This window comes from Callospermophilus lateralis, chromosome 9 (assembly GCF_048772815.1).
Source record: "Callospermophilus lateralis isolate mCalLat2 chromosome 9, mCalLat2.hap1, whole genome shotgun sequence".
NCBI lineage: Eukaryota > Metazoa > Chordata > Mammalia > Rodentia > Sciuridae > Callospermophilus > Callospermophilus lateralis.
The window spans coordinates 7,282,719-7,308,716 of NC_135313.1; the positions used below are offsets into that span (position 1 = coordinate 7,282,719).

The following is a 25,998-nucleotide window of genomic DNA, read 5'->3' on the forward strand; positions in this document are numbered from 1 at the left end:
ATGTAACCTAATTCCTGACATCATGTTTTAAGTTTTTGTTAAAAGAAAGTTATTACAACTTGGGGTGGGACTGGATCCTGGAATAATGAAAATAAAACACAAAACAAAAACACTGAGGGAAAATCACTCAAATCCAAATGAAGTACAGAGCGAGTTCACAGTAATGTTGCAATGTCAGTTCCCTGGTCCTGTCTCGTGGCTGGCAGTGCAGGTGTTAACAATGGGGGCAGCATTGTCATCTGAGATTCTGTCCTGTCTTGACAACATTCCCGTACATCTAAAAGTATTCTAAATTAAAAGAGGTTATTAAAAAGAAAGCCAGGGCTGTAGTTGTGGCTCAGTGGTAGAGCACTTGGCTGGTATATGTGGGGCATTGGGTTTGATTCTCATTACCACATGTAAATAAATAAATAAAATAAAGGTCCACTGACAACTAAAATATATGTATACATATAAATTTAAGAAAAAAGAAAGCCAGTGTTTTCATAACAGATCTTGTGTTATATACTTCGATATGAAATAAACTTATGCTAATGCAATTATGCTCATGAATCATGCTGTTTTTATACCTTTGAGTTTGGGATTAATATTTTATTTGCAAAAAGAGCTTCACCATTAAAGAAACAAAATCCAAAACAAAGTCTAAAGTCTATTAAGCAGTTGAGGGCTGTGCAGGTGCATCAACAACCCTGAGCAGGAAGAGAAGGCAGGCTGGGACGCCTGAGGCCTGGGGGTCTCATCCTGGCCTAGCCCTTCCTGTGTGATCTGGGCAAGTTAGTACAATTCCAGGTCTCGGTTTTCTCAGTAGAAAAACAATATTGAAGATGCTCAATAAAGTCAGCTCATGGTGTCCAAGCTCCTGCGTCACCAGGCTTAGCCTGCTGTTCAGACTTGTGTCCAGATGCTCCCTTCTAATACCCACATTGCCAGTAGCACAGACCTTTCCACTGCAGGTCCTACACCTGCCCTGCCTTTGCACTGCTCAGGCTCTTTCACATGTTGTTCCCTCTTTCTGGAACACTTTTCTGGAAGTTTTGCATCTGGCAACTTTGGTACATTCTCCCAGATTCGATTGATCTCCATCTCTAAAGAGCTTATCCAATCTCCCCCAGAGAACACACTGTGATTTCTTCACCTCCCCTGTTCATTCAGAGGGTGAGGGGCAGTCCCAGCCAGCCAGCCACTCACTCCATCCTTCCTCCATGACACTTCCACACTGCTGACCACACTATGTCCTAACTGGCTTCAGGTGCCTCCTTCTTCCTCCGGACTGGAGAACCTCAAGAACGAGGACAGGGGTCTTGCCCTAGGCTTGGACCCAGCACCTGACACACAGCAGACCCCTTTCAGTCTGCACACAAACTGTCTTTTGCTCAGGAAACGGATGACCCTTGATTTTTTTATTTGCTGTTTTACTGAATCACATAAAACATTTTATGAAATACCTGGTAGACTTCTACTTAAACATTTTTACATAAAAATTTCATAGGCTATTAGTGTTTTAAGTACAATGTAAACTGTTTTAGCCACTGCTCCTAAAAACGACCAGTACATCCAGTGGCTGCACAGTTATCCAAACTGCTCTACAATTCATGCTGCAGTGGTGAGATGCCAAAGAACCTAAGTGCTCACGAAGAAGCAAAACACAAAAGCTTTTTGGGTATTTAATTTTTAAGGTATAGTCCTTTTAATAAACTTTTCACCAGATCTGAAGGCAGAAATCAGATGGAATGCAAAGAAAACAGTCTTGGTGTCAACAGAGTTTTGTAAATAGGTGGTTAGGCTTCTGTCTCTTAAAAGAGAAGGAATTAAGAGGTTACAAGCACACTTGTGGTCTGGCACACCACAGCCTCTCATAAATGGAGCCTGACTCGCAGGGGTCCCCTGCCCAGCAAGCATCCCTTCAGGAGGGCTGGCGAGTGGACAGCCACTTGAGAGCCCCTTTCTCAAATACATGCCCGTTTCCATCAGGTAGAAACCTGCCTGGACCCTGGTGCAGAATGTGGGCTGTGTGAGGCCCTCCATGGAAGCTGGAGACATGAGCCAGGGTGACAAGTGCAGAAACCATGCATGGCTGGAAGAGAAGCCACCCCCCACCCCCCCGAAGAGAGAAACCCTGGCTGTCCTCAGCCCCTGTCACTGCTCCTCAACCACCTGATGTTGGCTTCCCTCTCCCGTCCTCCTCAGCTGAGCAGGGACTACTTCAATGCTCCAGCTCTCTCCCTCCTACTGCCCCAGCTAAAAAACCCAAGGCCAACCTCACAACTGTCTTACCTGTATTTGCAATCCTGGTGAGCAGAGATGGGGACAGGGAAACTGGCTGGGCCATGTGGAGATGGGTCTCCAAACAGCCTCTGCTCTTACTTCATAAGACTGGCAGGTCTTTTGTATTCAACTCTGGTAGCTCCCTCTCCATGCCCTTCAGGTTCCATTCTAAAATGCTACAGCACTCCTCCAACCTCCCACCCAGCTGCCTTCACACTCTCTCTCTCATATGAAAATCTCAACTCTCCTTCACAGAGAAAACTGAGATGCCAAACCTCACCCCTCACAAGTACCCTTGTAGCATTTTCCTTCAACTGTTTCTCTGGACCCTGTGTGCCCTGGTCCTCTGCTATTTCACAATGTGTATTCTCTTGTCCAAAGCCTAGACCCCTCTGCCCGGCTCTTCCCAGTGAGCAATCTGATCTACTTGGCCTCTCCCTCCCTGGAGCCAGGACCCAAGGTCAGAGCTGCCATTCTTTATGGTGGACACCTTTCTTCTCCCCAGCCTATGTCCCAGTCTCCCACTTTTCACAGTAGTCTCTTAGTAGGCTGGTATGGAGTCTTTGTCTTTTTTCTATGCACAACATGACTATACCTCAGGTAAGACATTTTATATTAAAGATGTATACATTTCATTTATGTTAGTAATATAAATGTGTGTGTATATATGTACCTATGTATATACACATATTTTTAAAAATTTTTCTTATTTAAAAATTTTTTTTTGCAGTATTGGGGACTGAACCCAGGCCCTTGAATATGATTGTAGGCAAGTATTCTACCTCTGACTGTATCCCTCTAGTCTTTTATTTTTGTGAGACAGGGTCTCGCTAAGTTGCCCAGGCTGGCCTTGGACTTGCGATTCTCCTGCCACAGCCTCCTGAGTTGCTGGGATTACAGGCCTGCACCACCAAGCCTAGCCACCCCAGGGCCTTTACTGGACTCCTCTCCCTGCCCTTCGCTTTCCCTCTTCCCCAAGGATCTCCTGAGTCAATGTCTCTCTCTGTTGACAGCAGTACTCTGACCCCAGTTAAATAAGCAAAAACCAAAACTCCCTTCAAAACCACTCAAAAACCAAAACAGCACAGTCACACCTCCGAGCCATGCCCCTCTCCTCACACACAGACCGTAGCCATGGGTCATCTTATGGCTCTTCCACTCCCGTGGCCCATCATATCCAGTCAGTTCCTGAGTCCTGAAGGTCTGACCTCTCTCAACTGAGTCTCTTCACCTCTCCATTCATCCACATTGTTCAAGTGCGGCACTTCTTTTTCTCTCTCATGATTTAGTCTCCTAAGCCAGTGGCAGAGTTCTGGAGTGCAAATCATTCTGGATAAGATTTCTGCTAGAGTTTGGACACGGCTTGAATGTGTCCATGTGTTCAGAGCTTGGTCCCCAGTATGGGTGTTAAGAGGTAGTGGGACCTTTAAAAGGCAGGCCAGGGCTGGCTCCTCCCATCACTTTAAAGGCCTTCTAGCCACAGGATCTCTCCCTTTCACAAAGCTCCTGCCATTGTGGTGCCATGAGGTGATACAGACAAGGGCGGGGCCACTCCCCAGAGCTGGCATTACATTGTTTAGATTTTCAGCCTCCAAGTCAGAGTTAAATAAACTTCTTTTCTTTATACATACCCAACTTTGGGTATTTTTTTATAGTAGCAGAAAACAGATTCATACAACTTCCTTTTTAAATGTTTAAAAAGATATGGAACACTTTACAAATTTGCATGCCATCTTTCCATAGGGGCTATGCTTATCTCTGTACTGTTCCAGTTTGAGTATGTGTGTGCTGCCAAAGAGAGCACCACCTTCCTACTGTTGTTGAGCTTTCTGCATCTTCTCACCAAACTCCACCCATGACCACTTGCAGTTGCATATTAGGACATGCTGCCTTCATCTTCCCAATAATTGTTGAGCTGAATTTAATTAACAGGATTTTCACCTGTCCTGTGGACGAGGAAGGGCCCAACTGCCTCCAGTGAGGCCAAGAGGTCTCTGGCAAAGTCTGTACTCTCCATAGTCAGCGAGTGTCCAGAAGTCACAGGTAGCCATGAACTGCTAGGGACAAGCTGGTCTCCAAGGGGGCAGTAAAGATAAAGGGGGCATCTAACTTCTCCCACTTACTTAACCTTTGCCTCTCCTTACTTTCTGTTTTGTGAAAAGGACTGCAGGATTGGGAGTAGGCTGAAATCTGGGGTAACTATGAAATGCTGCTTGTTTGGGATGTCCATTTGGTGCACTGTCTATAGACACCTATTGTCCTAAGTTTTCCTGGGGCTAGTTAGACACCCTGGTGCTGGTAAATTCTCTGAAAATTCAGTGAGCAAAGATTTCCATCTATTTTAGGATGGTTACTGGTCATTTAAAGTTTCAGGAAGACATAACTGGAGGAAGGACCCTGGTACTAATAATGAGATCTGTGCCTTGGGCCTCAGCCTCCTACAGCCATAGAGTGCTCAGGTTGACCCAGTCACTTCCCTATCTGCCCTCTTGGTAAAGCCCAAGCAACTCAGTCTGACACTTCAGACCCCTCCCTGGAACATCATCTCTTGGCTCCTCCTTTAGGAGTTTTAACTCATACCCCAGAGATTCCAAACTACATGCTGCTCCTTGAACACACCACTTCCAGCTCCTGCTTGGAAGGCCCTCACTACCCACTTCTGACCATCTGGAAGTTTTCTACTCAAAATGTGAAACATGGTACAAAAATTGATTGTTAGGTGATGCCTCTATGCCCCTTCAAAAGTTCCTCTCCCTGCACCATGCAGGTAAGTATGAATTCTCTCCTCTCTTTATGTCTTCACCTTGGGCACTTCTGTCACTGAAGACAGCCCAGAGTACTTCAAATGTTAGTTAAGTGCCCTCTTCCTCTGACTTCCCCAGGGCAAGGCCGCCTCCACCTCGTCTTTATATCCCTAGGGCCTGGCACACAGCTAGTACTCAATAAATTCCAAGTGGATCAGAAAAGGAAAAGGAGCTTGAAGCATGCACCATGGTCAGGTCCAAAGTTAAGTCGGGGCACAGCTTAGAAGCTGGCCGTGGAAAAAAGGGGCAGATGACAGGACCCTGACTTTCTAAGCATTCTGGACCAGGGCTTGGGAGAGTTGAGAGAAACTGATCATTTGGGCAGCTGGGTGGGGGTACTAACAAGACTATAAAATCTTACATTAACCTCAGAGAGCAGAAACATCTGCAAAAGCCACAGCGGCGGGCTGGCCAAGTTCAGCAGCGGGTTAGCCAGGACAGCCCTGTGACCAACGGAAAGGGCCACAGAAGGGAAGAATCAATCACCAGACAAGGAGGAGCAGGAAGGATGAGCTATGACATGGGGTCAGATGACCACAACCCACGGGGGGCTCTCCAATGTCTGTGGGGCCTCTCAGCCTCTCTGTACCTTTCAGCCCAGGCCTTGGCAGGCCTCCACCTAAACACCCCCACAACCTAAGTGCCCATCAGCCCAGATCTGCAGCCTGACAACGTGGTGAGTTTTTCTGCTTTTCTCTGAGGACTTCGAGGTTTTAACACCAAGGTACACTTTAGAAACAACATCAAGGAAATAGATAATTTGTTTTCTGGCCAACATCTCTGTTTAAAAAGTTTTCTTTTTCATATCAACACTTCCATGACTTCAAAATTTGATCAACTTTTTGCTACACAGTTTGACATTAACAAAACATCAACACAGACAATCTGCTGGTGTCAGAAAGGAACATCTTAAAACTATCTGGATGTGACATGAAGCCAGGCTTCCAATCCTCATCTTTGATGTCTATTATAAAGCAGTACCAATAAAATATCATGGAGATTTATGGGCGAACTTTCATTTGAGCTGTTTCACACCTAAAATAACATGAGTGGATGAGCCAGTAGGCAGAAAATTTAGGTTTAGGTTTCAACTGTTTAGGTTTTCTTTTACTTTTAAAACTTAATTTACTTACTTAAAAAAATTACCTTAAAACTTAAAATTACATTGTGTTCTCTCCCAGAGAAAACAGTGGAGAGGCATTAACTGCACAGATATCATGTCCTTCTGAGAAGAATGGGTTCGAGTTCAGGTAGACAGTTGTCCCCTGTCCCAACAGAACCATCTTTTGTCAAAAAGGAAAGATGTTTTTTCACGGGATTTAAACAGATGCTATTTAAATTTAACTTTCTGCCTGAGTACACCCTATTGTTAAGAAGAGTTAACAAATACTTATTACTGTGAGTAAAATCTCAACAAAAAGAATTTCATTTAAAAGCCAGTGGGACGGGCCCAAGATTGGTTTCACTGCACATTGTCCTACTCCACAGGAGGACTCTCCCAACCAAGCTGAGATTGTAATTCTGACCATCAGTCACTTATAGGTCAGCCTCTGAATGAAAAGAAGTCAGAGCCACATTCTCTATAGATGGGAAATCAACCGGAACCCCCAGCCCCACCCCCATCTTCCTTCCCCTGAGTGATGAAGTTGGGAAAAATGACTCTGCCAAAGGAGAAAGCAAGAGAATCTGGAGGGGGAGCAGCAGCTCATCCAGCTTTTAAGAAGACCTTTATAGGCAAAATGAAGTGAAAACAGCAGAAAAGTTCCTGGACACAGTCCTTTAAGAAACAAAAATGAGTAGGAAGAAAGGTCAGAGCAATGGTTCAAAGGCATGAGAAGGGCCAGCTGCTGCTTTCCAAGGCTGCGGGCTGGCAGCAGAGGCACACAGCCCCTTCTGCCCAGCTCCCTACCTGTAGGATTCAGCAGCAGAGCCCTGGCTCAGCAGGCCCCAGGAGAGACACTAGGACTGTGACAACCACGAAACCGTTCAGAGAGTAGGGAAGGAAACATGCTTAGCTGTTCAACCCACCTTTATTTATTTTTCATTTTCTGATTTTAAAACAGAATTCCTGGTTTTAAAAGGAGAATGCAGCAGCTGGACAAGAGAAAGTCACCTGCTTAGAAGAAATACCTTTAATGGCTTCAAATTCTTAAATATTCAAAGAATACTTAACTGAAGAGCAAAGTTAATTTTTCTAATTGGGGAGAACATTTCACATTTATTCACTTAGTGTGGACTTTAGAGTTTAAGAAACCACTTCAAAGATTGAAGTTTAAGAGGCGACTTCTCTTTCTCTTTCCGTCATAACATTATAGTTTCTGCAGTTAAAAGGAATTTGGAGTCTCGTCTTCCTTCTCTAAGAGGCCCTGGATCAGGCAAGGGCTGGGTTTGGCCAACGGCATTCTGAGGCAGGAAGTGAGGATGGATGCCTCCAACTGGAAGTCATGTTAAGTGGGATCAACGTTAAGTATCATAACTATGTCCTCAGGAGGGCCAAACTAAGGAAGAACCTGGACCTTGATGTGGTTTCTCTGCCTTGGTAGGTAGATAGAAGATCCTAAAGGAGTTAAAGTGGAATGGCAATTGCCCACAAAGCTTCAAAATAAAAATACATGTTTTAAGAATAACATGTATATATAAATGTATAAGCCATGAAAGTTTGATTTATTTTCATGAAGTGAACCCACTTCAAGACTCACTGGAAGTCCCCCACCACTGAGAGCTTCTTCCCATCAAGGGTAACCACGACCCTGACTTCTAATAGTGTAGATTAGTTTCACCTAGTTTTGAACTTGTATGGATGGAATCTATTCTTGTGTCTGAATTCTTTCACCACTAAAGCTGTTGTGTGAATCCACTGTGCTTTCCTTCTCATTGCTCTACAGCCTCCCACAGGGTGAATATACATGATTTATCTGTTCATTCTAGGTGATAGGTATTAAATAATTTCTATTTTTTATTTTTTTGCTAGCTTGAACAATGCTTCAATGAACATATATCATTGTTTTTTTGGCAATACACACAATAAGCACATCTATGGGGTACATCCTAGAAGTGGAATGGCTGGGCCACAGGTATGTATACACTTAGCTTTAAAAGATACTACCAGAGTTTTTTTGTTGTACCAATTTGCCTTTTTCCAGCAGTGAGAGTTCCCATTACTTCAGAGTCTTATTAAGGAACACATGGTATTTTCTATCTTTTAATTTTAACCATGCTGGTTGGTTATGCACATCTTTGAGGTAAGAGTCGGGTTCCTTCTCTTTCTCTCATCTTCTCCAGAAAAGTAATGTCAATTAGATATGGTGGTGCTAGCTGTCATAACTAGCAGACACTTGGGCTCCCTCTCCCAGGATGTCCAAGCAAGTGTTGGCAAGCTGGTACAATATGGAGGAGTTATAGGGGGTGAAGCTGGCAGGCCATGAATTCAATGACTTTTGGAACTTTCAAATATCTAGGGAACTGGTCTTCCAGTTCCTGCAATTGCAGATGGCATGTGTGAACCTGGAAGACAATCAGTCTTCCACATGGACGTCTTTGTGAGATCCAGGCTTGACTGGTGAAGTCCTCAGTCCCATCTATCAGAAAATCCAGGGTCCTTCCAGATAAGTCATGACTCCTGAGGTATCGACTGGCTGCCTCATGCTGGAGAACCTCAGAAATTGTAGCTACAGTTATCATGAATGGGAATATGATGTAAAGAAGTGAAGAAGATTGTACAAGAAAGCTGTCAGTATAAGGGGTATAACACTGGAGGTATTTCTTCTATACCAGGTTAATAAGTCCTGACTGGTCATGAATAAAGGTCAGGTGAATACAAACTTTGTAAAATGTTAAAGAAACCTTCTAAAAATCCAAACATAACCTGAAGGCCAGCTCTGTGGAGCTATGTTCCAGGGGTGCCATATGCATAGTCAGTAATGGAATGTGAAGGCCTATTTCATGGCCAAAGAGGAAAGGCTGGGGAAGAAGCCTGGTGTGCTCACATGCAGAGAGATCTGTGGGTCGGGAGTTTGTGCTGCATTCCCATAAGACATCTATACCTGCTCATGACTTGACAAGTATAAATACTTTGAGGAAGGAAGTCAAGCAGAAATTCTTGAACACTGCATTTAGGTTCAAACAGGCTTGGAGGCAAATCAGGGACATGGTTTGTCCGATATAAGCAACATCTGGTGAACTTCTGCTCAGCTGAGGGTACAGTTATTCTCACAGGGTGGCCTTCAAAAGTTCTAGATGTTTTAGGCACACTGTGTAGAGGTCACCTATTGCCCATGCTCACTCTGTTACTTGAAACTGGATTTAGATACCCACGCAGCTTCTGACTCATTCACAGCTCTAATCAATTCTGTTCCCTCTCCACTTAGCACTGTCACCCTAGGATGGTAGAAAACACCTGCATGGTGGTTCTGATCACCAAGTGTAAATGGAAAACAAAGTTGAACCCCTAAAGAAAGTGGCTATCCAGTCTGATTTTTTTTTCGCGGTGGGGGGGGAGTGCTCCACCACTGAGCTATACCCCAGCCCTTTTTATTTTTACTTTGAGACAGGGTCACACTAAGTTGCCCAGGACTGGACTTAAATGTGCAATCCTCCTGCTTAGATCCAGGTCACCAGCTATCCAATCTTAGAGCAGGCAGGACTAGGGTTTTGTTCAGATAGTACAGACTGTAGTGATCTGAGAGCATCATCCTAGAGCAGGAGAGAGGAGATGCTAGGTCTTTCTAGGAAGAGCCTCAGCATATTGAAGGCAGCCATGACACATGCACATGACAGCCTCTCACTTGGGGTAAAAGCATATCTGGGCTAGCTCCTTCTGGAGTGGGAGCAGAGAGTGCTGGACAGTGTGATTTCCCTCATGGGATCGATGACATCACTGTCAACTGCTGGCCTGATTGGGGGTGGGAGAGCCAACAGGCAACAAAATCTTCAGCCCTAAAAGAATGGGGCTGCAATCAGAGCCTAAAAGAATCTCCTTCACTTTGAGAGGCTAGTAGTAGTGGACAGCAGATAATATGACAGGAACTCTCAGCATACTTGGTACACTCCAAAAACTCAGGAATGTCTACAGTGTCCTGAAGGACTTTTGTTCTAGAACTACCAATATCTTTTTAGGAATTACATTGATGCTTGGACAAAATGGGAGCTCAGGGGTTCTAGAACACTAGAATTCTAGAGGTTAGCACGAGGGCTACTACCCTGTTATAAGTGGCTTGGGACCATCTGTGTGAAGTGGGGGAATATTGGAGGATGTATACAAGGTTGGGCCGAGGAAATGAATGGCTCATTGTGTGTCAATCTTTCTGTTCAGCAGGCGTGTGCTTTTATTGCTAGCAGATGGTCAGGCACTCAAAGGTCACGAGACACGATGGCTTATTGGATCTGCTAGAGGTAGGTATGTCTCTACATGTCACAGTGCTACCGGTATGGCTGAGGGGAGAGGTGCCCTGATTCTGTGACTCAGACCACAGATACAAAAGAACCTGGGCTGTGGGACTGGATGGGAACCTTACATGATGGTCACATTTGATCTGTGGCAGTCATGACAATGGGTACCATCCACAGAAAAGAGCAAGTGGCCAAGAAACCCCAAATATAAGCTGAGGTCTCTGCTGATAGAAAGCCTTGGTTTCAGGCTTGAAAAGAAAGTCTACTATATCACAGCTAGGCGTGCCACAAGCCTTAGGCCCCAGGCCAGTTGTGCATTCGGAACACGGGTGCAGCTCTTCTACTTCTGTGTCTAAATGCTCTTCTGCCAGGTGGTAGATTCAGTGGGATCCTTGGCAAGGGTGTGAAGGGGAGGTAGTAGGTATGATGGTGGTGCCACAGAATCATTCAGGAGACAGAAGTGACATGAAGTAGTAATCAGACTTCTAGCTGGGACAAATACAGAAGGCAGGAAAACACTGGCCCTTAAAAAGACCCATTACCCAAATATGTTGCCAGGATGAGACTCAGTCTTCCCCATGGCCAGGGCCCAGGCTAAAGAAGAGCATGGGACTGGCTTCAGTGGAGCCCCAGGGGTGAGGTTATTTCCAGGAAGAGCAGTACACAGAACCCCGGTGGCCTACTCTGACAACACACCTGGAAAAGGCCAGCCTGTTTTGGAGAACAGTAGAAAGTAGGAATTCAGGAGGCCAGGAGCCCACACACATTTCTCAAAGTTCCTGTTCTGAAAGGGTAGGTGGGGGGGGGGGGAGGACAGTGAGAACCCACAGAGGAGCTGTTGGGAACCAACAGAGGGGTTGTATATGTGGGTCTATGGTGGGGCAGGACTCTCACCTCTGTGTAGTCAATGAGTAAATATTAGAAGTTGCATCCTAGGGCACAGGGCTTGGGAGGGAGCAGGGAAGATTTGATCTAGTGTAGACAGAGATCCTAAACTGGACCACTGAGCTCAAGGAAGCCAGACAGGAAGTGAGTCAAGACACAACCAAAGACGCAAGATGAGCCCAATGAGCAGATGAAGGCAGAGTGTCAGAAGGAGGAGAAAAAAAGCTGGAAGAATTCATTACTAACCTGAGGGAGACAGACATAACTTGTTTACAGTCTTTCATTCACCACTGTCCCCAGGACCTACTGCAGTGCCCAACACATACTTGTGCTCAGTAAATACCTTTTTTTTTTTTTTAATGTGTTCCAATGAAACTTTATTTATAGACGCTAAAATTCAAAATTCCATATAATTTTTATGTGTCATGAAATATTTTTTAACCATTTAAAAACATAAAGACCTGGGCTGTAGCTCAGTGGCAGAGTGCTTGCCTTGCATATGTGAGGCGCTGCGTTTGATCCCTAAGGCCACATAAAAATAAACAAATAAAATAAAGACATGCTGTCCATCAACAATTACAATTTTTTTTTTTTTAAAAACTCTCAAAACATAAAGACCATTCTTAGTTCACAGGTGGTAGGCTGAAATTGATGGGTATAGTTTCCTGACCCCTGGTCTAAAGTGAATACTTGTTAAAGTAATGGTTATCTGGATGTGCGAGGCACACAGGAAGGAATGGACGTGCTGAGATGATTCTGTTCATTCCTTTCTTTTACAGATGAGCTGAGGGAGGCCTTGACACTGGACCAGGGGGAGTTGCAGAGTTGGGAAACTCCGCTCTGCTTTTCCATTTTGAACACTCCTCTGATCATCTTGTTAAGGGCAGGGCATGACTAGATTGGTGACCCTCTTTAGAATAGGGTTAAAAAGGGTTTCTTGAGCTGGGGCTGTGGCTCAGACGTAGAGCAATCACCTAGCATGTGCGAGGTCCTAGGTTCGATCCTCAGCAACACATAAAAATAATTAAAATAAAGGTATTGTGTCCAACTACAACTAAAATAAATAAATAAATGAGTATTTTTTTATTTTTAAAAAGGGTTTCTTAAAGGACCTATAGAAAATAGTAAAATTGTTCTTCCACTTTGCTACTGTCCTGTGAAAGTAGCCACAGACAATTCATGAATGAGTGTGTGTGGCTGGGGCCTAATCCTAATTCCTAAACTGCAGGAAAACTGGTGGCTTGTGTAGGCTGTGTTTGTTCATTCCTGCTTTGGAACGGCTATTAAAAGCAGGTATCTCTCCTCATTTCTTTCTGAAGCTGACCATTTGTCAGAGTGACTAACATGACCAGGCCACTCCGAAATGAGGCCTGAGATGAAAACCTGCGTCTTCCCTTGGCATCTTTCAGGAGAACACACAATAACAGAGGGCAAACACTTTTCCAGTGGTGAGCACTTTTTTAGAATACTTACGATATAATAAGAGATATCCAGACAAGACTACTGTTCCTTGTAATTTTGGGGAGGGGGAGGGAGACAAGTTTTTTTTTTTTTTTTTTTTTTCCCTTAAAGGAAGATTACTAAATGGAAGCATGTTTTTTTGATCTAAGAAATTGAAGACTGATTTTTACCTTTTGAACCAAGTAGACACTTGTGGCTCTGTCAGCGGCCACCTTATCCAGATGGGATCCTTCGGGAACAAAGTAACTCACATCGGCAATGTGGACGCCCACTTCAAAGGTGCCTGTAAAAGCAGAAGGAGGATTATCAGCCTGGTTTGGAAGGCCAGGGTAACCCTCCCAGGAGTCCTCTCTAAGAATGCATGTCACTCCCAGAGGCCACAGGCCCTGAAGGGCAGACTGCCATTTTCTGCCTTGCCAGATACCCCTCCTAACCCCAATGACCCGCACCATTGTCACTTTCCTTATTATACACCAAAAGATGGTGGGATTTTTATTATGAACAAACAAGATAAACCATTTTCTCAAGGATTTCTTCTGTGAATTTGCTGATGTTTATTCGAAGATTAGAAAGATTTAGAAATGGAAGAAAACATTCCTTACAACACTTATTAAAATATATGTATTGCTCATTCTAGATGATAAATAAAACACTTTCAGGTCACTACAAGAGAGCTAATCCCCAGATCCTTTAAGACTCTGCTCTAAAAGCTTTGCCTTCCATCCATCCCCATGGCCCCTCATCTAGCCCACCAGACTGTTGCTGTAATCATTCTACACATGCTGCTCCTTAGCCTGCCCCTCACGTCCTTGCATAATTTCACCCCAATCCACCATCAGCCTCAGGGCCTATCCTCCGCACACTCTGGAAGCAGCTGTCATGGGAACCTCTTTCTACTCCCTGAATGCATCTTACCTCACCCTGCCCTGACGCTCACTGGGTTTCATGCCTTTTCCCATGATTGGGATAATCTTAGCAAAGAGAATCCCCAGCAAGAAGAGATTCTTCTGCCCTCTTTTTTTTCCACCTGTGCTGTTTAAGCACCTGCTGTGTACCTGATGCCAACCATGGGCTGTCTCTAGGGCTGTATCTCTACTGGATGTCATAGGATTTTCATTTGCTTATGTGCGTCTTGTCTAACTCTCTCTCTCCCTACAGGGTAAATTTAGCCAGTATGGCCTTTCCTGCAACATTCCTGCCCAGTGCCTGGACAGTGCCTGGGTAAGTACTTATGAAATAACCTGTTGAGTGACAAAGCTAATAGTCAATAGGCCAATAATTGGTTTGTTTGCCTGTTGTTTTTTCCCTCTACTTTTCTCTTTTTTTACTTTGCAGTGGAGGAAGGTGTCTTTGATAGCCTCTTCTTTCCCTACTAGTTATTCCAGAGAGGTGAGATCGCCCTGCCTGGTGGAACTTGTACCTTAAATAGAGTTGGAGAGGCATTTAGGTTATAAAATTGAGAACTACTCTTGAATATCCTGTATATCATCTATCAAATATGGTGTAAATATAAATATAAATACACACCCAAGACACACATATGTAATACATATACATGTGTGCTTATGTATGTATATGTGAATGAACTGAAGATACAAGCACAGGCTTGGAGATGCTTCAACTGAAGTATACACCTGCTGCAATTCCACTACCCTACAGCCCTGTTGACAGTGACTGATCTCAGCATAGGCCTGTGACTCAAGTAGGTTTATTCTGAGACTGTTTCTGGGATGGAAATGGACTTTAAAAAGAGGTTCTCTCTCCTGGCATCCCAGACACTAAGGATCGCATAAGCCTGGAGCTGCCAGGAAACACCTTTGCTATACACTTCATAACAGAGAGAGGTGCCTTGCAATAGGACCTTTCTTCTTACCAGTTATGCCAGAGAGGTGGCCAGATCACCCAATCAATATAGATCCACCAAATCACTCAGGCCAGTAGAGGAAATCATGAGTCTAAAAGAATTACCATGGCTTTATCTGAACTTCAGGATCCAGCTGAAGCTGAACCAATCCCCTTCCAGTTCTTTGACTCACTCAGGAGCCCTGCCTGACCCTTGCTGACTGGAAGAGCTTATTAACACATTGCCACTTGGTCCTCTGGTGAGCTGGATTATCAGTCCTAAGGCATCAGATATTTTATCTGCAAAATCTGTATCTGCAATGCAAAGTTCGTGATTCTTTATTATCCTCCTACTCCTTTGTCACTGGCGACATTTCTTCCCCTCAGTTTTTAAAACATGGATGTTGAAATAAAGGGTTCAGACAAGGAAAAGAATTTCAGATTTCCCCCTTCTTCATCTGCTCTGATACGGAGACCCTCATACAGGGCTTTTTTATTTTTATTTTTTCCCCCTGCTTGATCCTATAGCATTTCTACATTAGGGGAAAGCAAAGTTCATATAAAAGAGCCTGGTGCAATGGGGTGGTCCCACAGGCCTGTCTCCCACAGGAAAAGCTGCCTGCAGAGCTGGGAGAAACCAGTCTGGCCCTAAATCTGGTGGCCTCGCTGGACCAAGCATGCAGCTGTGCCGTAGGGTCACTGAGAGTAGTGATCAAGAAATTCGATCCCCAGTGGCTGCAACCAGAGTCTCAGATGGCTAAGCTTCTAGTTTTGATATTTCAAGTATCTAAAACCAACACTTGAAGAAGGTAAAATAAAGTGTCTTCTTTTGAAGTCAGGATTATAGTATGTTGGCCTCACAAGTAAATATTGACTAAAGGAAAAGGGAAAGGGTTATTATATCATGAAATAAACCATAATTTTAAATTTGGGCTCTGTTATTACTACACATGAACTTTCTGTCCTTATGAAAATTGACAAACTGACAAAGATTTCATTACAAGAGATAAAACATGACAGAGGCCAATCAAAACCTATTCAAAAGGCTTCAATTTCACTCAGAATTCCCAGCAGAGCCTCTAAAACCGGCAAAGAGACATTTTCTTATTCTCTGCTTATGACATTTTTATGGAAACCCTAAGTAAATATTTTATTACATATATTTACATAATGTGAACTTGCAGAACTCTTGAGGTAGTGGCACTGAAGTTTTAATTCTGTGAAAGAGAACAAAAAAAAAAAAAAAAAAAACCTCCAAAAGGTTCTACAGCATATGCTGCCATGACACTGAGGATGAACATGGCATGTTGAAAAATACTCTCTTTTAATCTCATTAAAGGAATATAAAAGCATTTATTTAAATTTCTTTTTAATTTAAAAATTTTACACATACTGGGGATGAGGGGAGTCCCATGAAGTTTTGAAGATCAGTGGAAGCAGAGACAGGAAGGATCTCCAAGGCTGGCCAGGGTCCCCAAGCTCAGAGGAATATAAATAATACTCCTTTGAATGAACTTAGTAGTCTATTGGAACTGCTTTGCCCAATTAAAACACCAAGGGCTTAGAAACCATCACATCCAAGTTAGCCTTCTGGCCAGTGCAGCCACTTCCCAATAGTGTCCTTGTCAAGTGGCCCCTGATGTACCCTTAGTGTGAAGAGCTTACATTGTCTTGAAGCCACTTGCTCTATTTCTGAAGAGCCCCAGTATGAAAGTGCTTCTCTGTACGGAACTGTGCATAAGCTTATGCGGAGTTGCATAAGCCCTCACTGGGCATCCCTAGGTGGAGATCCCTCTCCTAAAGGAGCTCTTGGTCTAGTCGGGTGAGCAGATACACTCACATTGCAACCATATGATCTGATAGAAGGAAGTCACACAAGCCCACGAGAGAGGACTGCACTGCAACCTTGAGAATGTATGTAAGTGTTTTGTAATCTATGACAACTCCATGGGCTTAACACTGGCAGTGACCATTGTAACAGGGATAATCAGGACAAGAGGAGGGATCACTTATTAAATGCTCCTCTGTGCCAGGGGCTTCACACACAATATAAGCTTGACAACAGTCATGCAAACCATTTTGCACAAATATACCAAATGAGACTCAGGGAACTTCCAAAGTTGCTTATCCAGAAACCTAGTCAGGAACTGATAAACCTCAGATCCCAAACTAGGTTGGATCCCAAGCTTTTGCTCCTATTACCCCTCCCCTCCCCCACAGTCACTTCCAGGATAAGCGATACAACCTCATTTTTTGTCTTCGTGGGCCACAGCTCAAAATCCCTCCCTATCTCTATGACTCAATGGAAGCCACATTCTTAGCTTTGGATTCAGAAGTCCTTTTCCCAGCCTTGTTCACAGCCACACCCCTGTCCCTGAAGGCTCTTTTGATTCCCACTGCCAATCTCCTTAACCACTTGTAGCAGGGCCTGATCACAGAACAACCACTAAATCATAAACTCCAGTTCTCTTTAATTAGAAGAATAAGCCCTTAAAACCCCAGTAGTTCCTTTCTGAATTTCTAGCTTAGAGTCCTCTTTAGCTGGGAGCAGAGTGATTATCTTAACTACTAAAAAAGCCCTGTGTCAGGCATGAACACTACTAGGGCTGCCACCAATTAGGGGTGGGAACATAGCAGGCTTCTCTTACCTGGAAGGAGACCTGGGCTTTCAGACTTGGGTCACCCGAGCTTACCCTTACCCACCACTTAGACTTTACAGAAAGTATTCCTCTGGTGACAAAGGCTCTTCACAGAACATAATAATACGTGCTGCAACAGAGTGACTGTTTGGGTCTTCCCCAAATTCACACATGCCCAGTGTGTGTGCATCTGGAATGGGGCCTCTGGGAGGTGACCAGGCCATGTGGGCAGAGCCCTCACCAATGAGATTAGTGCCCTTATAAGAGATCCCAGAGAGTTCCCCATCCGTTCTACCACGTGAAGACACAGCAGGAAGGTGCCATCCATGAAGTAGGAAATGCCCTCACAGACACTGACCTTAAGACTGTGAACTTCCCAGATTCCAGAACTGTGAGAAATAAGTTGGCATCATTCATAAAGCACCCAGTCTTCAGTACTCTGTAAGAGCAGCATGAGTGATGCCTGCAACCCTCTGAATCAAGAATGTAGGGGAAAACACTGCTGAATGTGCCTCATCAGCAAAAGTCACTGATGACCTGCATCACTAAACCCAAACCCTGCCAGGCCTGACTTTACAGTGGCATTCGAAGCCACTTTTCCCTCATTAAGGCCCCCCTCCCCCTCTGGCCCTGAGCTCCCAGGGTCTGCTTTCTGCGGCTGCTCCTTCTTCCTTGGTTTGTTCTGAACATGTTGGTGTGCCCGGCGTGTGCTCCGCCCAGCTGCCTTCTCTTCTAATCCCACTCTCCCGGGGATCAGACAGTGTCTGACTGTCTCATCTATTTCCAGTGGTTCAAGCATCACTTCTGGGCTTTGGTCTCCTGATTCTATACTGCTTTCCCAGACCCCTGTGAGCTCCAGATGGATATATGCAATAGTCTGCTAGGAGCAACCTAGCAGCCCCCCAGCTACCTGCCAGGATGTGAAGTCATCCCCACTAAGCCAACAGTGGCACCATCACCACCTCAACCACAAAGAAACCAGAACCCTCTTGGCCTCTGTGGACCCATCACACTGAGCTCCACCTTCCAAACTCTTCCCAAATCTGCCCAGATCTCTTCCTCCCCACCATCTCCATTGCCACCTTGGCCTGGGACTATTATTTTTTAGGGAGAATCTTCCAGCTAACTTATTTCTTCCCCGCCATTTCTCAAGTTTCCATACTGAAGATAGTGGTTCTTTAAAAAATCCAGATCTGCCTGTCCCATGAAACCCAGTCCTTTGTCTCCTATCTTCCACTCCTCCCTCTGCACACTACCTCTGATCACTATTTTGCAATGAGGTAATTAATACTAACAAAAGTTCCTCCTCAGTCTGGTCCACCCTGGCCATTTATGCTAGGCACACCACCATCACCATGACTAGCCTCCTCTGAGCAGCCTCCAACTTCAGGATCCTGCTGTTTTCCCTGGGCTGGAGGCTCCTCCCTGAATGTTCCTGACAGTTCCCTTCACACCAAGCCAGAGTGGCCTTTCTTTGGCAGGTGTGTCCTGAGGATTGAGGCCAGGCTTGACTCCTTTCTGAGCCTTCCAGCACTACTCAGCCCACTCCCAACACGGTTCCTACATGCCCACCATAAGCTACATAAGCATGAAGCACAGGGAAAACAGGCCAACACATAGCTGGCATATGACATTGACTGAATGAATAAGAAATAAACAAAAAATACATGGCAGACTTGTCAGTACTCCAGGCAGAAAGAGGCTGTGAGCACCGGCTGGTCTCATTGCCTGAGCAGTGCCAAGGTGCAAGGCATCCAGCCTGTGCTGGCATCCCTCTGATGACAGGGAACCACGACTGCCATGTAGTCTACTCCATCCTCAGATAAAATGACAGGTAAGGATTTTCCCCCTTGTAAAGACAAAATATGTTTCCTTAGAATTTCCATTTATTGGTTCCAATTCTGGCTCCTGGGGCTGCCCAGAACAAGCCCATCTCCTCAGGGGACAGCAGTCCAGCTGGCTCTACCTCTACTACACAGCTGTGACTAGGCAGCACCTGACCCCTGGAGCTCCCTCCATCAGGAGAAACACCCATGCAGCTTGGCTCCGAGTTACCCCACAACCCTCAACGCCTCCCTCCAAACCCGCTTCTAACAAGCATGTTCATTTACTCAGCCCTTTAGTAAGTATTATGAAGCTCCTACTGTGTGCCAGGTACTCTACAGGTGCTGGAGGAGTGCAAGTAGACTAATAAGGTCCCTTCCTTCCATGGAGCTGACATTCTAGCAAGGAAAGAATGACAAGAAGCAGAGAAATAAAGGACAACACTGTTTAAGTCAGTACAAAGGACTTGAGAGAAAACGGTGCAGAGTGAGATATGAGGCAGGCCCAGGTTCTCCCTTAGGTTTAGTTAGGAAAGATGTCTCTGAGGGAATACCCTCAGACCGGGGGTCTGGAAAGGACCACACCATATGATACACCCTGCCAGACACAGCCAATGCAAGCTTGGTGTGGCTAAGGAATGGAGAGAAGGCTGAGAAGGGGAGCATGGGAACCAGGAGGCTGGTGCGGGATCAGAGAGGCCCTGCGATCAGGATAAAGCATGTCAATTTTATTTCCTGGGACACTTTTAAACACAGAAGTGAAAAAAACTGAATGTATACCATGTTCACGTTCCATTTGGCCACCACCCTCATTCTGCATCCTGGGAGTCCATCAATGCAGTCTACAGACATACTGAGACCAGCAGGCCGGAGAAGGCCTCAATCTCTTAGGAATGGTGCTGACAGGCAAACTAATGAACTGTGGGGGGAAGGAGGACATGCAGTAAGCATGGGCGGATGATGAAAGGAGGCCACACCTGAGGGTTTCTCTCCACCCCCACACAGCAGATGTTGGGTTTCCACGGGCTGTTCCCAGGTGACAATGGGAATATGATGCTCTTGCATAGCCATCCTTTTGACCCTATGGCCAGTCTTTCCAACACACAAGCTTCAAGAGAGTTAGAAGTGGTATCCTGGAAGTTCAGAGAGGTAATCCAACTGAGAAAATTGAGAGGACCCTGCTCCTGTCTACAGGATGCCAGCAATGAGCCTCACTTAGGGTGGTTTACTCAGCCAGAACAAGGGCCCTGGCCTTGGTGGGTCCCACTGAATTTTAGAGATAGACTCAAAAGCTAAAAAACAACTGGGCTTGGATCACCTTGTGGCTACACAATAAATCCCTTTTTTCACTTGGGGTAAGCAAATTCCCGCTGCCTTTGGTGGAAACACCGATTGGGTTGCTAGGTAAGAGGGACAACTCAAACTCTGATGTCTTCCAGTTCTGTGCGGTATTGTGTTATGTAATCTCACACAAAAATTGACCACCAGGATAGTGTGCCATGGCAATACTTCAGGGCCATGATGTAGTGATGGCTTGAGGATGTTTCGTAAACTTAAAGGAGTCAAAGTTAAAAAAAAAATCCCTGGTACCTGTCAATCTGAACGCAATAAAGGTTGCCGAGTACAAGGAGCAGGTGTTTGGGTCTTCCGGGGTTTCCCTCAAGGACAGGATTTGAAGAGTCTCTGGATTTTCTTTTTACCATCCAGCAAAGGGTTAAAGATGATTTTTAGCTGCAAACTTCCTAACTGGTGAGCTCAACTTCTGGAACTAAGCAGCTTAAAAAACCTTTTCCCTTCATTATTACAAAGTCGCTATCAATCTGCAAGTACTCAACGAAACTGCCCACACAGCAATTTTTGTCATGTTCAATCTAATTCTCAGGAATCTCAGTTTAAATTTATATGAACAGCATGGAAGAGGAACACCCAGGTAGTAAATTCCACTTTTCCCTTTCCAAATGATTTGAGCAATGGCCTCCTTCATTAACAGGAAAGAGAATGAGGAGCTGAACATGTGAGGCTGGCACACTCAACGTCTGGGAATTTCCAGGCGTTTCAGAAGAGAGTGGAGAAAGCCCAGGTCAGCTGGTCAGGACTGGGACGGTACCCCAAGCACATTTTGTTGGTTCCTTCCTCAATGCCAAGGGATAGTGAAGCCTGAGGGGCCAGGAAGGACCCTGGAAAGCAGTTACATGTTAGGGGTCAGACCAGAGGGCGGAGTGTGGGGGCAGGGTGGATGGGTGGGAATACAGCAGACTGGCCTTAATTTGAGGGTGGCAAGGTGGGTAATGAGAACTAGGGTTTTCATTATACTAGTCTGTCTGCTTAAGTGCATATTCAAAACTCTCATCCAAAAATCAAAAAAATAAAGTAAAAAATAAAAAAGGCAGTGTGGAAGCCAAGGAAAGAAAAAAGTTTGAAAAGGACAAATCCAGTTAAGTAAAACTACATTACATATGAGTTTTAAAAGAAAGAGAAGTCAAATAGAGAGGTGATTATAGCTTAAAAGAGTGATGGCCTCTAGAGGCTGGAGGATTGTTTCTTCCTACATTGCACCTTTTGTAATTGCTTTTAGTTTCAAAGACTGGAAAAAGCAATAAAGAGTATAAAATTAAAAATGCAAACCTGGCTTAAAAATACCTGGAAAGAAATACATGAAGATAACAGCAGTATTCTTTGAGTGACCGGATTACAAATTTCTCTTTTATATGTAAATTCTAATTTTTCTAATGATAAATGTATTATTTGGGTAAAACTTGGGTTATTATACACACACACACACACACACACACACACACACACCCGAAAAAAAGAAAAAAAAACCCGCTTTGTCCACCTGTCACCTCCATCCCCCTTGAGTCCCCAGCACACAAAAAGAATCAGCCCTGGGCTAGCCTCTGCAGGAGGCCATGGGTGTCAAATTTAGTTGACCACTCTTCTGGAGGACTGTGGTGACTAACGCACTCTGTGAGTAAGCTCCACAAAGGCAAACTCAGCAGAGGAGGCGGCAGGCGTGGGCACACCCTCCTCAATAAGAAACTGTTATTTTCAAGCCAGACTGTAGTTCACAGCAGCCGGTGGCCGGTGGCCGGTGGCCATCAGTGCTTTTACAGGCTTCAGTACATACGGCTAGTCTGTGGTGGTGCAGGGGCCTTGTGACCTCAGCACAATGCTCTTCCACACCTCTAGATATGACAACAGAATTTTAGCATACTTTCAAACTCATTTAAGGATTTTTCTATTTTAGAGAGCTTCTCCATTCACAAGACATAATTACTACTCTCTAATAGCAAAAATAAAAGAGATGTAAAATTTTCAACATTTCAAAAAAGCATAAACATCTATGTGTCTTTAAATGACTATCCACTGAATGTTTATTATAATAGTTCACTGCTTAATCCCAATCCCAGCTCTTGTTTCACTTAAAATTAAAATTTTCATACTCACACCCAAGACCGAGGGCCAAAACTCAATGCTTTATATCCTGGTGACAAACACCTTGTAATGCTTTTCTCTCATTCTGGAGATATCTTTTTGGGTTGTTGTTATAGTCCCACCATGCCAAATTAGCTCTTTTTGGATCTAATTACTCGATTTAATTCAAATTTCTTTGCATAGAGGAGAAATCTTTTTCTGATTCCCAAAGGCTTCATAAGACTTCACAGAAGTTAACAAGAAATTATACCCTGATCTATGTGTGCTTAGGATAGGAGTCCACCACAAATACCATTATGGACTGCTTACCTTTTTTTTTTTTTTGTAGTGGGGATTTAACCCATGGGCATTTTACCATGGAGCTCTGTCCTCCATCCCCTTTTGAGGCAGGGTCTGACTAAGTTGCTGAGGCCAGCCACGAACTTGCAATCCTCCTGCTTCAGTGCCACTTCTTCTGGGTACTTTTAAAATACTTTGCATTAATTAACCTAATCTTCCAATGCTATGAGACAGATACCTTATTGCAGTTGGAGAAATTAAGGCATGGGGAGGTCAGTCAGACACCTTGCGTCCAGGCATGGCTCTAGACCCTGGGTAACTATCTACTACTTCATGGGGTTTACCCCTTTGTAACAGGTATTTAAAGAACTTATTCTTGTTTGTTTCTTTCTACATTGTACCTTTTGTAATTGTTTTAGTTTCAAAGACTGGAAAAAGCAATAAAGAGAAAGGGTGTAAAATTAAAAATGTAAACCTGTTTTTTTCCTCAGTTCCTATAGGATATAAGAACTCCTAGTCAGAAATTTTTAAAATGACTATTATACATTTATTTTTGCATAACATAACTTTTAAGACAAATAAGAAGAATGTAGAATAATTTTCCATTATATATGTTCTTCCTTGTGGTGCTGAGGAATGAACCTAGGACCTATGTATACTTGGCAGGTGCTAACACTGAGCTACACCCCCAATCCCTAGAGTATAATTTTCAACAGACTGAAAGTGACTTCTTTATGGGGACAATAAATATTTGCTGAAATAAAAACCCTGCCATATATTCTTGTAACTACTGGTCACTTTCTATTTTTGAACTACTCTTCTATTAATTATAGTTATAAACCAACTTTCCAGGTTTTTATAAACCAAATTTTCATACTGAGTAATCTGAATGCTGAATTTTCTAGTTAACTGAATGCCAATCCCTTAATCATCAATCCTTTATGGTTTTAAAACTTTGGGTGGAAATCCTCTGTAAATGTATTACATGCTTCCTTTTTCTTAACAGCAAAATATAACTCAATATTAATAACTCAAGGTTGTAATATGAATGTGAATATGTTCTGTAACAGATGCTGATATGGCCCAGTGGAGAAACATGTCCCTTCTACCATATACTCTACAAATTATTTTTCACCTCTCTTGCTAAAATTCAGTTAGGACTCTTCAGATGCATCACCTTCTAGGTAATTATAACCAGTTATTTACTGTACCCGGCACAAACAAGACACTCCCACACTTCTTTGAGGAAATGAATACTCTTCATAAAAATTCTTTGGGGTAGGTACTACTGATACTCACATTTTTACAGACAAAGACATTCAGACTCAGAGAAGTTAAACGACTTGCCTAATGTCATGCAGCCAGTAAACGGCAGAGCCAGGACTACACAAGGTCTGACTCCAATCGCAAAGATCATCACTATCATACTACAGGACCACACGGCACCTTAGACTTGTCCTGAGGTGTTTTAATCATTTCTGCAGAGATCAGGGTACCTTTACTTTTTGTTCTGAAACAGCTTTATATAGATTTAATTCACATACTATACAATTATTCAACGTGTACAACTGAATGGTTTTTAGTTTAGGCACAGAGTTGTACAATCAGCATCACAATTAATTTTAGGATATTTTCATCAGCTCTAAAAGAAATTTCATATCTATTTTCAGTCACACCCTATTTCTCCCCAGCCTTCCCAGGCCCAGCAACCACTCATTGACCTTTTGTCTCTATAAATGTGCCTCTTCTAGATGTCTCACACACATGAACTCATAGAACATGGTCTTTTGAGATTTCATTTCCCCACATGAACTGGCCTGTTGTCAAAGTTCATCCATCCAGAAGAACTTTGCTTCTTTTTATGGATGAATAATATTCCACTGTATGAATATACCTCATTGATTTATGCATTCATCAGATAGACATTTGGGTTGTTTTTACTTTTTGTGTACCCTTTCAATTAAAAAAAATAATTTTGTTGTTGTTGTTGTTATTATTATTATTATCATCACAGTACTGGGGATTAAACTAGGGATGCTCTACCATTGGAATACCTCTCCAGCCTTTTTGATTTTTTTTTTTTTTTTTGAGACAAGGTGTCACTAAGTTGCCCAGGCTGACCTTACACTTATAATCCTCCTGCCTTAGCCTCCCCACCATGCCCAGTTCTCTTTTACTTTTTAAAATAAACTCCATTGAGACACATATTATGGAAACCTGAAGCATACAGCTCAATCAATGTTACAAAATGAAAATACTTAGCATCCAATTCAAAAAACAGAACATACTTAGCATCCAATTAAAAAAAAAAAAAAAACAGAACATAAACAGAATTCCAGAAGCCTTTCTCATGCCTCCCCCCAGACTTTATCCTACCAAAGAGAACTACTTTTCTGACCTCTATATAATCTACAATTATAGATCAATTTTGCCTTTCTTTACACTTTACATAGTAGATCCATATAGTATGTATGTATTATTATTTGGAGGGAGAGTCTGCTTCTTTTGCTCAATATAATGTTTCTGGGCACATCCATATCGTGTTTTGAAGCTATATATTAATCCACTGTAAGCATATACTGTAATTTATTCATTTTAATTGTGATTCATGCTTGGTTATTTCCAGTTTTTTGCTATCATAGATAATGTTGCTTCAAACATTCCTATACATATGGGCTCATTTATGTTAAGTATATACCTAAAATTGAAAGTGGTGGGTCATGGAATATAAATATGCTCAGCTTGATTACACACCACACAATGGTTTCCCCAAAGGGGACTTACACCAACTTACACTCCCACTAGCCTCATAAGACAGCTCTAACAGCTCCATACCCTCACAATCATTTAATAATGGCAGCCTTAAAAAAATGTTATTCTAGTGGGAACACACAGTATTATCTTACTGTGGTTTTAATTTCCACTTTCCCTGTGGATTAATGATGCTGAGCACCTTCTCATCAGCTTTCTTTTATGAAGTGCCTGTTCAAGTGTCTATGTATTATTAGTAGGAGTCTTTTGCCGGACATATTTATTATAATATCTTCTACCGTTCTGTGGCTTGCTTTTTCAACAATTTTAATGGGATCTCTTATAAATAAAAGTTCTTAATTCTAATAAAATCTAATTTGTTGATCTTTTCCTTTAAGGACCATGCTTCTTGTTCTTTGCTGAAGG

General features: G+C 43.4%; 1 protein-coding gene and 1 non-coding gene across 6 annotated transcripts in view; both read right to left on the reverse strand.

Annotated features, from left to right (window-relative positions):
- Dis3l2 (DIS3 like 3'-5' exoribonuclease 2) overlaps nucleotides 1-25,998 on the reverse strand; it is a 343,677-nt gene that overhangs the window by 82,360 nt on the left and 235,319 nt on the right. For all 5 annotated transcript variants that reach the window (XM_076866045.2, XM_076866042.2, XM_076866043.2 and 2 more), the window contains one exon: nucleotides 12,974-13,086. In XM_076866045.2, coding sequence (XP_076722160.2) covers nucleotides 12,974-13,086 — 113 coding nt within the window. The remainder of the gene's footprint in view (nucleotides 1-12,973; nucleotides 13,087-25,998) is intronic.
- On the reverse strand, nucleotides 3,964-4,069 carry LOC143407689 (U6 spliceosomal RNA). The gene has a single exon (XR_013092430.2). It is a non-coding gene; the product is annotated as a U6 spliceosomal RNA (small nuclear RNA).